The sequence below is a fragment of the Hibiscus syriacus genome, unplaced genomic scaffold, assembly GCF_006381635.1.
Source record: "Hibiscus syriacus cultivar Baekdansim isolate YM2019G1 unplaced genomic scaffold, ASM638163v2 tig00117048_pilon, whole genome shotgun sequence".
NCBI classification, from domain to species: domain Eukaryota; kingdom Viridiplantae; phylum Streptophyta; class Magnoliopsida; order Malvales; family Malvaceae; genus Hibiscus; species Hibiscus syriacus.
Genome location: NW_024063538.1, coordinates 89,377 through 101,891, shown reverse-complemented (window position 1 = coordinate 101,891; position 12,515 = coordinate 89,377). Strand labels below are relative to the sequence as shown.

The following is a 12,515-nucleotide window of genomic DNA, read 5'->3' as shown; positions in this document are numbered from 1 at the left end:
GGAAGTAGAGGAATGAATCAAGTGAAAGGAGGGGTGATTTATAGCAGGAAGAATGGAACTGCAAGTTGATGGAAACTCCGAAACTGAAATGGAAAAGAAAAATATGAGGAGAGAGAAAACAAATAAAGCTAAAAAGTAATGGAATATGTTGTGAGAGAAAAAAGTTGATGGAACATGTGGGGTGAGGAACGGAGGAGAAGCTCCACAACTGCCTACATCCAGCTGGGACTCATCTCCTGTTTACATCATGGTCTGCTGCCAATGTCCAATTTTTTAATTCAACAATCTTGTAAATTTATATAAATTATTTATAAAAGTAGATTGAATTGTTTTTTTTTTCTTTCTAGAGAGGATTCAATAATCATCTGCAGTCGTAGATGGACTGAATTTTTACAATAATGCATTAAAAAAATAACTCAAATAATATTGTGTAAAAATTATTTCATGAAATAGGATGAATGCTATAATATATCTCGAAATTGTGTTGTAATACCCATATACTGATGTGGGTGATCCGATCCAATCCAATGTGTCACATTAAGGCCACTGGAACGATCCATCGTAAAAATCCTAGAAAAATTAAAATTTATTTTAAAACAAGTAAAATCATAAAACAAATTATATTTAAAAATACAAGTTTCAGACTCATGATGACAATCAAATGTGACTTATATCGTACTTTGCAAGCGAAGCCGAAAGGAACTCCCAATACTAAAGTTGATAGCTGCACTAAATCGATTCTTTTAACATGAAAATGAGAGTCAAAGATGAGCTTTGAGAAGCTCAGTAATACACAACTACCAAGTGATGCTGAAGGACATGCATATAAATGGAAAAACATAAATTTTCTTTATAGATTTAACAATCTACAAGTTTTCGTAATGAACTGAGGTTCTAATGATATATCATCGAGTAAAAACCAGGAATATTTCAGTTCATAGGAAACATTCATAGTACCAAGTTTTCAAGAGATCATAATATGATGTCTAGTGTGTTCCAACCAAAACTAGTGAATAGATAAAGACATTTTTAAAACAATAACAATTTAAAACATATTTTTAAAACTATAGTAAAACCCTCAAACCTAACGCCAATATGCAGTTCCCCAAAACTGCATCCATAATAATTTACCTTAAGCACACAACAAATAAGCCACTTTAAGGGAATACTTTATGGCCTATAGGCCTACCCAAATGTCTCTTTAGGCACACAAGGATTTACCACCTTTATTAGAGTTGAACCTCTATACTCTAGAATCCTACCCATACAGTATACAATAGAAATCAGATTTAACAGTATCCAGTAGAAATCAGATTTAACAGTAAACAGTAATATCAGGATCGTGATCCAATAAAATCTCGTAATTGTAACAATGAAATAAACCATATAATTTCCATTCACCCGTACACTATATGTAGTCTCATGATTAACCCAAGGGAATGCCTTAGGGCCTGAGAGCCTATATAAGAAAGTTTATCGGGGGCCTTAGGGCCTACCCAAGGGTCGCCTTATGTCCATAAGGAATTACCAGCTGATCGGTGCTGAACCTATATAAGGAATTACCAGTCGACCGACACTGAACATATATAAGGAATTACCAGCTTGATCAGAGCTGAACCTCCATACCCCAGCCTACTCAGATAATGTCCCAATAAAACAGTTCAAGTAGTAACCAGTATATTTCATGATCCATAAATCAGGAACGATCATATTTTACAGTGAAAACATGAAACCATAGAACATATACCATGTAACCATAGTTCATAAGCTAGTAAATCACTAAATTTGTGATTTCGGAAAATCACATTTTAAAATAGATAAAACATTTGCATGTCACATAAGGAACACACTAGATGATCCAAATATTATTCGGAGATACTTGGTATTTATCAGGTAGGGAACCATGAAACTTTTGTAATTTAATATAATTTTAGAATCGAGATACCTATAAAATGGGGTTTGATAGCTAACTGATTAATCATTTATTCGAGAAATGATTTATCAAGATCATACAATATTCAAATATTTTTCGTAGGCAATTGAGTATCAGGAAGGTATTCAAAATCTTTTACATCATAATTATTTAAGATTTAGACATAATATGAGTGTTCTGATTATTCAGACAAATAAAGGGCATTTTAGACATTTAGTCTTGGAGAATTATTAGTAATTTAATCCATTAAGGGAATAACGATGATTCATGGTATTTAAGATTCATGTCGATTTATCAGGATATCGAGGTAGCTCGAACTGAACAAATCCCAACACTGATATCTGTCAACTGGCTAAATTGATGCACCACAATGGTATTCACACTTTAATACTGACAACTCTTGTCAAACTGATCATCTTTAAAATCATCGTTGAATGAATCTTAGGGATACGAACATGTGTTCCAATGGTTTTTATTGCATTTCTGTAATACAATGATATCAAGAAATGTCGATATGGTTGATTATTGGTTCAACACCCTTATGGACAATACAACATATAGGTTCATTAGCGTTTCCATACTTATCTAAGTCATTCCCTTAATTCTAGGTCTTTGATGGTACTTAGTCCATTTATTAGTTAAGTCTATCCCAGTCACTTCGAAGTTTTTAGAGTAATTCGGTCGTTTCTACAAATTTGAATATATACAGAACATCCATTCAATTCAACATGGTCATATAATATAGTCATTTTGGTATTCTAGGTTGATTTATTCATTTCAGAGCTGAGGGTATTTAGTTATTCCAGAGCTTGGACGTACTTCGAATCATTTTACCCTTCAGGGGCATTCCAAATAAATTAAGAATTTAATCAGTGATTCCAAGATTCAAGTGGATCAAAATATAAGTTCTCAAATTGTCTCTATTATCATAGTCATCCATAGTCCTTTTTTACATTTTAAGCGTATTATTGTCATTTCATTCAATTATGTCAGTGACATTACTTCCGATAAATTAGGCTTCAAAATATCATAGTTTCTTTAGAGTTCAGGTTATTTTGGTCATTTAAACAATTGAGGTTATTTCGTAGCTCGAGGATATTTTGGTAATTCCTTTAATCCATACAATATGCACTTTTTATGATAATTGGTCAAGTATGTACTTTCTAGGTTATTTTTCACCATTATAGGAAGTCTTGGTCTTTTACAGTACAAGGGCATTTTCGTAATATTATCATATAAGGTTATTTTTTTGTAATTTCACCCAACCGAAGTATTTTCATAATTTCTCATCCAAGTACCTTTGGCTTTTAAAATTTAATGAGATAAATCAGAATTTACATATCCTTGGGTTGATTGCTTTACTGCTTAATCGCATAACTTGAAATTAAATTCCTACTGGTCCCCGAGTTTCTTATACGAGTCATCTGATTCATATTCGGTTATCGACTTTTTATCGTATTCGGATCGAGTTTAGAAATAATTTACTATATAGATGACACCAATCATATTTATCCATGTATCTACCAATTCCAACATGTTCCATATAACATGCATAAGGTAGTAATATATTACCTCAATTTTTGTGCCACCGATCGAACATTTAAACTCCATTATATTACTCTCGAACTTGAATTCAACATCCAATAATTCCTCGGATACATAATAACCGAATTTACGTCAGAAACTGAACTTAATTGAGAAACCAAGTTGAATCCAAAGATAAAATACTAAAAAAGGCTTACTGAGTGCGAATTTGGCAAAACGGACTTCGGATTCAGACTCAAGACGTCGAAAAACATAAAATATGTATTTTCGAAAATTTTGACTTTTCAGGTCAAAGTCAACGGGTTGACTCGGTCGGATCAAACATACCTGGTTTGACTGGGTTGGTCGGTTCGATCTGGGGACGAGCCCTATGTGCACTACCGACGCGTGACGACGCGTGTGGTGGCGACGAAGGTTGGGGACGACAGACGATTCATCCTTGGTCTCCTACGCACTCGAATTCATGCATTAATCAACCAATTTCACAACAAAACTAGTCAAAATTACCCAAAAATATTAAAACCAAGCTTACTCACTCCGTCGATGATGAAATAACGACAATGCTTTGACGCATGGGTTGGATCACGAGCGCCCGAGGACGGCGATGCTAACGACGCAGGCAGTGAGGTGAGGCGACTCTTGATTGGTGACATTCGAGTGGCAATCAAACGGTGGGGTCTTAGAACTGACAAGGCTTCGATGGTCCCTATACGACGATCAGTGACCAAATCCGGAGCAACAAGGGAGGGGTTTTAGTCGTCGGTCAATGACGAATCGAACGGGGGTAGTAGTGGGCCGATTGTGGCCGTACGAAGAGGGCTTGGGGAAGCCGATGAGGTTTTTATGGAGGGGTTTAGGGATTTGATTTCTTGAAATTGGGGTATTTTTTTATTTTTCTTTGCCTATATAAAATGGGAAAATTTAGGGTTAAGTCCCTAAACTTCCTAGAGTTTTAAAATCGAGCTACAAGTTTCTAAAACTTGTAATTTAATCCCTTAATTTTACTTAAATAAATAAAATCTAGCCCATAAATTGGGGTGTGACACACACTATCGTCCGAGTGTACAGTCGATACCCCTCAAAGACGTATTGGCGTCTATGCGATTTGGATTTTGTCGGAGGACGCAGGGCAAGGTCGCATGGCTTGCCATGCGTCTCCCTGGGGAGAGGGGGTCGGTTGCCACTCACCTAGGTGCATCTCCCTTGGTCTCCTCACGTGGTCGATAAAGCCGTATGACATGCCACTCACGTAGGTGCAATAGGTAGCTGACATTTGAATGATACAAGTTTAACTAGACCCCTATCCTATCCTAACCCATACCTTGTAATATAAAGTTGAACATTAAAAAAATTTCTTTGAACTATATATATGTAAGAATGAAATCGGGGCAACTGCAATTCAGAAAATTGATAGAGGGAGCAGAAACAATTGCAAATAAGATTAACAGAGGGAGAATTTCATGGTATGTCCCAATCCAGTTAGATATGTTGTAGTACCAGTTGAAGAAGATGATGATATTGGAACTATGATTGGATTACATGAGTCAACAATTTTTTTCAGTTATTAAGTTATTTTTTGATGTGCGTAACATATCTGATGTTCCTAGGTCATTAAGAAATGTGACTATAAATTCATCTCAAATGGCTTTCGGAAGCGAGTTTTGAGGACCCGACATACAGATCGATAAACAATTTTATGGCACTATTGGAAAGTGGAAATAAAGTCGGTGAAACATCGCAACAACTGAGTACGAAGAAAAAAACATGTATAACTCAAAATTGACTGTTGATGTTGATGCTGAAAATTGATGGGGATAAATCAATGATGATTCTAGCGAAGATGAAGAAAATGAGGAACCCGTTTTTACGACAATGATAATTTTGGCTGTGGTGGTACACCTAACCTGGCCACTGATGAAGTTTTGACACCGTATCAACCTACCCCTCACATATACGAGATATATTATAATGCGATAAGCGCACCAAAATTCCCAGACATGCCACATATACTTCCATACCACATGGCTGAATCATTCAAAAATTATGGTGAATTTTCGGTTGGGATGTAATTTAGAGGAAAAGATAAGCTACGCTGGCAATTAAAGAGTATTGCATCAAAGGTCATATTGATGTCCATGTTGTAGAGTCCAACAAAAAAACCATATATGCGAAGTGTGTTAAATATGTCCCAGAGTGCAAGTGGAAAATTCGCATGTCCAAAATTCAGAGGCATGATATTTGGGTCATTACAAATTACAATGGTCCTCACACATTTTTGCGAAACTCAATCGAACAAGAGCATCAACTATTGGACTCCGATGTAATATGCAAATATGTGAAGGTGTTGATTGAGAAGAATCCAAGGATCCCTTGTTCAGTGTTAATTGCATTCGAAGCCAATTTGGATACCAAGTAAAATACGGTAAGGTTTTGAATGTGAAAATGAAGGCAATGAAGCTAGCATATGGAGATTGAGATACATCGTACAATGAGCTACCACATTTTTCACAAGCAATGAAGCGATTCATCCCAGGAACTATAGTGTAGTCTCAGACCATGTCTGCATATGACGAAGAAGGTCAACTTGTTCCAAGGAAGAAAATATTTCATAGACTTTTTTGGGCATTCAAGTTATGCATAAAAGGATCACCATTTTGCAAACATATGGTCCAAGTAGATGGTATGTGGTTGTATGGTCAATATAAACATGTATTGTTGATGGAAGTTGTACAAGATGGTGAATGAAATCTTACTAATTGTATTTGCCATTGTTGAAGGAGAGACAACAGAGGTATGAGATTTCTTTTTGACCAATCTACGTCAATATATCGTTTGAGAAGATGAGGTTTACTTGATATCCGAACGAGGAATAGGTATTTTGGCGGCAATTGAACGACCAAGAAGTCGTTAGATAGCTCTGTATGCATATCCCACATTTTGTATCCACCATATTGGTAAAAATAATATCAATTAGATTGAATTTGAATACACGATTTGCATTCAGAGATAGTTTTCTCACAATCTCGACTTTGCTTTGTGATTATCGGTGGTCCTTCAGTAGTTTGATATCTTATTGTGGTTCATTTATTAATGTGGTCAGATCTATTTGTATTTATATTTTCGAGCTTTTATGTGTTTTTAATTTTTTCTTATATAATCATTGTGTAATCTTAAATCACTAATTTCTTTTATCAATAATTATAATAAATGTTTTAATTATATATTTAATTTACGTTTATGATTGAGAATTTTTTTTATAATTTAAAACATTTCCTCTCTAACTTACAACTTCTATTCATAAAAAAAATTAGAATAGGACGGGTCAAAATTTTAATTTCTAAATCGAAGCCCCATCATAACTTAACTAAATCATTTTCTTCGATAAAACACTTGTTTAAGAGGAGAGAAATGGTTTAGCTATATATTTTATTGATATTTTATTGATTTTGTCTATTCTGAAAATTTATTTGTATTCAACTCATTCAAAAAATTTATGTTATTAATATATGTATAACAACCCTAAAAAAATATTAATAGATTCGTCACTAATCACATTAGGCTTTATAAATTTTCTCATAGATCATATTCTTTAAAGCTATGTTATATTCAATTTAGAACCTTTTACTCTTCTTCTGAACTTGCAAAATTTCTCTACACGATTCTTATTAGTATAATTGTGTGAATCATTGAACTTATTAAGTGGTTTCAGTTGTTAAAGAGAGTATTGTTCTCTTGAGATTTTGGATTCAAGTAGTTATGTTTGCAGGATATGTATACATAAGAGAGATTATGAACATATATTATAATCTTACGAGACTATTAAAAAAATTATGTAAACCATTGGTAACTTTTTTCACAACTTTATGTATAAAAATTATTATTTAAAAAAAAAAAAAAAACTCTTTTTATTATGAAAAGGGTGGTAAAACATTTTGAGCCGTTAATAAAGAGGTTGAATCAATAATCAAGCGTCTACGATCATGTTAAAGTTATTCCATAAAAATCCAATCAAATCTCCCAAAGAATACGATTCTGTGCATTTGGTCTACAACTTGATCTAAAGAACACCATCCATTTATATGGAAACCAAGGATTATTATATAAAATAAAGGTTAGACATATTTAACGTGAAGGTAACAAGTGCACGGATCGTTTGATTAATATGGTGTTTGAACAAATAGGCGAAATCACCATTTTATCGATACCCCAAATGAGTTAATCCCTTTATATGGGCTAACGTCAGAGGAGATAACGTGTTCAGGATGTAAATTACTGTTATTTCTCTTGTTATACAAAAAAGTAAAATTATTTAAAAATATATAAGAGGATAGAGCAAATCTATATGGTTTGTTGGTTAACTTGAATTGTTCATTTTTATTCTTTCGTATATTTTTAAATCAAAAGTTATAATTATATATCTTAATTAAATAGTAATATAATATTTTTATAATATATCAAATGATATTATATTTTGAAAATCTATATTTCGATATAATCAATTCATATTTTTCCTTAAAAAAGAGAGTGTAGCAGCTTTGTTCATTTGTTTCACCGTTGCAATGTGGACACGACTCACTTGGAAAGTGAGACTGTAAGAGTACTTTGAAAAATTATTTATTAGTACGTCTACGTGCATCCAGTTTGTCCAAACTACCCTTTGATTTGACATGACATGTTCAATATACATAGGGCAAATCTGCCTTTCAAAATTTGTAGGACCTACATTCCTCTTCTTCCAAAATCCTTATAAGACATGAAAACATGTTAATTATTAATAATCACTTCATTTTCATGCCCCCAACATTTTTGTCTTGGTGCGGTGCCCATGGCTGACTTCGCCATGAAGAAAAATATCTTGTGAGTCGTCAATAGCCTGCCCGAATACGAAACCGAAAACGACCCGTCTTTTATTTCGTATCGTATAACCGTATCGCATATAAAATTATTGATTTTATGAGTACTAATAAAGAAAAAGTTGAGATAATTCGATTTCAACCGAACAATAATTAAATTGAATTCAAATGAATAACTTATTAGTTGGATTTTAATATTTTTACAAAGCAAAACAATGCGTATTTTCATCTGTGGGGCTGAATTTATATCTCCCAACACCATCACCAACGACAAGTTTTTCACATTACAGCATGTTAATGGCTTCTGCAATCATAATAAACGCGAATGAAACCGTGAAGAACAAGCATTTTTCAACATGTATAAGTAGAGTTTGCATCATATTTGTTTTTTAGCCTTTGAAGCAGTGAAAATTTTGGTAATTTGCAGATTGTTTCATCTCTTTCTTGTCGATGAATTTCTGAAACTCCGGCTGTTTACCAAGCATCCTCAAGTGCCTGCACATGGAAAGATGGCAAACAAAAAAAGGTTATGTATGTATGTATGTTTGTATGTGTGCGTGTTTGTGCACCTTCTTGGCTTCGGATAGTTCTTTGTCGGGTGGCATGACGGATGGTTTCGCGCTGAGGAGAAACACTCTCTCTTCGAGTTCGGCCATGGCGAACAATTCCTTGTTAGTGATCGGCGGTGGCAACTGAGACTCAGGGCCTGTAACTTGCTTAGCACAGCAAACTTGACCACCACCATACACGGGGGCTTCGCTTTGTTTCTTCGGCATGCGACGGGACATTCGAATCAGGGTTATGATTCTTATCACGAACGCCATGATTCGTCCGAGAATGCCGCTTCCCGTTCCTTCACTAGATTTTCTACTATTGTGCACCTGGTATATATCTGCATTTCAAATCCTTCCCTTACCTCCAAAATAAGGCCTTAGATCTACTCATCGAATGTTAACGAAAATGGAAATGATGTGTACAAAATTAACCTTTCGAGAAGGCGAACTTTTCGTTTTCCACTGGTTTAGGCCAAGAAGCATCCACACCCTTGTCAACTATAGGAATAAGTTGATCATAGTCACAGGAATCTTGGTACATTTTCTTGATTGGAGTCTGCAATATATAAACACATGTACTTGTTATGGGATTGTTATACAGGTTAGAGGCCTTGACGTCAAACTTACTCCTCGAACCGGAGACGATGAAGGATTCTCCGAGGGCCATTCAGTGCTGTCCATCGCTATTTCTTTGTCGGAGGAATGAAGCTTCATGGTCCACAGCATCAAAACAAAATGTTAGGCATTAACTAGATCTTAAGGCTAGTGTTGCAGTCTTGCAGAGGCTTGGCTATAAGTGATCGATGATCGATTACCTCTCGGTGTGCTTTCTCATTGATGATGCCTGATAGAGTTCTCCCTGTGCTCTTGGCCTCGCCATTTTCGACTCTCTGCTCATCAATGTGAAAGTTGTTCATTTCGTTATTTCAACAACGATGCAAAGTAGATATTATCCCGAAAATCAATCGATCGATCTCAGGTGAATACCTTTAGTATTTCTGGATCGTTCCATGGACCCTTATCAGAAACCATGCAACCTCCTTTGTCTGCACAATTGCAGGTACCACCAAAAAACTCAGGCAGTTCACCGTTAAAGATCACAAAAAAGATTCTTGGAGGATCATATCGCTGTATGAATACATCTATGTTTAGATATGCATCGGAAACAAGTGCGAATCTACATGTATTTTATCAAAACGACATTTCAATCGGTCAAGACAAGATTTACCTAGCATCAATGACTTCCAGCAAAACCTGGTGTTTTAGCAAACAATATGGTATCAAATGCAAATCTATTTTCAAGGAACTGGTGATCTATGCTTACATGGATTTTTGTAGTGGTGTTCGGGTGAAGGAACGATTTAACTGTGCTCCATAACAGCCTAAATCCAGAACCAGCATTGATGATATAGATGTGGTTAAGAGTCTGCAATGTATATAAAGCATTCAATTAGCTTGGGATTAACCCGATGGCAAATGCTTCATCTTGACATAGCAGGCTCCCATGGATCACAAGGCACATTAAACAGAGTGCTTATGATTAATGACTTACCACGGGATAATTGTCACCATCGATCTTCTGAAGGCGCTGAAAGAGATCTTTCGCCCCCTTGTTGAAGCTCTTATGCCCCTGAATGCTCATTCATGATGTAAATATTAGAACACAAAAGCCGAATTCGGAGAAATAAACAAAGAAAAATCGCACATACCACTCCTTCGACATCCAATATAGTCGTGTTCTGAGTAATGTAGGTTTTCGCTGCAACAGATGCAGCAGGAAACTTAACATTCAAGGTCCTTTCAAAGTCCTTCACATGGTACCTCAGATAACGGTCAATCGTTGTTACTTGAGTTAGCTTGTTCGCATTGACTTGTCCGAGTCTTTCGATATAAACCGGTCGTCCACCTTTATCGACTCCGTGATATCCTTGAGGATAATACTTAATCACCTCATCGTATTCCTCAAAATCGAAATCCTAAACAAACGAATCCAAAACATGAAAATTCAGATGCAAATTACAAAGATGAAAACATGTAGTCAGTATTTATACCTCCATGATTGTGTCAGTCCCAAAATCCTTCCTCCATTGGAGCATATCAGCCCACATTTGCTTTGCTTTATCTTGATCAAATTTCCTGGCCTTAAGAAATCTGTACTCACCAGATATGACTTAATGTCATCGAAGCTATGTTACTCGGACTCGAATATGAAAAGATTATATACCTTAGCATCATATGATGATCATCATGTTTAGCAGGCAATAGATCGGCCGCGATGAGTGCTTCTCGAAATGCAGCCACCGATTGTAGCTCTTTAGCATCGAGGACATCTTCGATATGATCAGCCGACATTCGACCTTGTCGATCGACAGCTAAAGACGAAGTGTCATCCATGAGTTACAACAACAACCTTGCAGTGTCGTTCAATGCCTGGTTAGAGAAAAAGGGTTAGCCTCAGATTTTAATGTCTGCAAATGTAGAAACATCAACCACATAATGATGATGATGATCATACATGAAACCTACTTAAAACAAAAACCAATGACTACGGGGATGAAATAGAAGATGAAGCATAGATGAAGATTGAATGAGAGAAAATTTAGTGAAAAAAATGGGAGAAATGTTTACCAGCATGTGTTGAGAGGAAGAGGGTGCACGGGACAATAACAGAGAAAGGGTGGGGGGACCCGAATAAATCTCTTTGAATAGATATTTGTCTGGAGAGATCAAAACGGCCATTGATTTTATATTTCTCTGAGTTAAATTTTGCAGATTTAGTAAAGAGTTTTCTTTTGAGTTCCTGATAAAAATGGTGAGGGAGAGAGAGAGTTTGCCGATTTGCATGGCTTTTCATTGGTTTTTCCCCCATCTTTTAACCGACTTGTCAACTGAATCCAACCTTTTTCTCTATTCTAGGCTACAATTGAATTGAGAATCCAATCACAATAAAATCTGATCTGAACTAAAAAAAAATTGGACAAGAACTCACAGAAGATGGAGTGATTTATTTTTATGTATTGGTCAATCTCTTAATAAATATAGGCGTAATTGATATTGTTAACCCCATAGTATCCCCTTCAGCCTTAGAAATAGAACAAGACCCTTTAGGTAAGTATTGAGAATAATTTTCGAATTTAAAATTATTATTTTTCAGTTTAAATATTGATTTTTCTTATGATACCTATATCATATGAAATAAGAGTTAAAATCTAGACAAAATATTCTTGAAATATCTACACCCATTCATAAAATATAGATAGCATCAACAAATTTTGAAAGGTTTTTAACCCCTATGCCTTTAATGCTTTACATTATACATGCAATGCAGAACTATACATGTAAAAATTAGTTCATGGAAAAATATTAAATAAATAATTTTCTAATATTAAATTGAAAACTCTATAAAATAAAAAGTGGAATGAGCAATATCGAACATAGTGAACCAATTATAATATAACCAACATTCGTTTTTTACATTGATACAAAATATAGCAGCCATGGATGAAACAAGTTTTTTTTTGTTTTTTTGAATTTCCAACATTTTTTTCCTGTTCTTAATACAAAATGTGCAAAAATTATGACCAGCAGTCATTTCAATAGCAAAAACAATATAGAAAGAAAAGAAACCAA

The 12,515-nt window shown here is 35.0% G+C and overlaps 1 protein-coding gene across 1 annotated transcript; it reads right to left on the bottom strand.

Moving 5' to 3' along the window:
- Positions 1-8,805: 8,805 nt before the first annotated feature.
- Positions 8,806-11,309, bottom strand: LOC120197293 (phosphatidylinositol/phosphatidylcholine transfer protein SFH3-like). Its single transcript, XM_039198879.1, has 11 exons — positions 11,110-11,309; positions 10,937-11,036; positions 10,595-10,861; positions 10,438-10,515; positions 10,193-10,311; positions 9,873-9,996; positions 9,701-9,775; positions 9,513-9,593; positions 9,318-9,441; positions 8,901-9,223; positions 8,806-8,826 (listed from the first exon to the last, which is right to left on the bottom strand). The coding sequence occupies exons 1-11, from the start codon at positions 11,277-11,279 to the stop codon at positions 8,806-8,808; spliced, it is 1,482 nt and encodes a 493-aa protein (XP_039054810.1). The 5' UTR covers positions 11,280-11,309.
- Positions 11,310-12,515: the final 1,206 nt, after the last annotated feature.

Excerpts from the sequence above, each read along its gene's own strand:
- LOC120197293 (XM_039198879.1), bottom strand. The coding sequence starts at position 11,279 with ATGGATGACACTTCGTCTTTAGCTGTCGATCGACAAGGTCGAATGTCG. Across the intron at positions 9,776-9,872 it reads ACGATCCAGAAATACTAAAG|AGAGTCGAAAATGGCGAGGC; the intron begins GTATTCACCTGA and ends ATTGATGAGCAG. Across the intron at positions 9,594-9,700 it reads ATGAGAAAGCACACCGAGAG|CTTCATTCCTCCGACAAAGA; the intron begins GTAATCGATCAT and ends TGGACCATGAAG.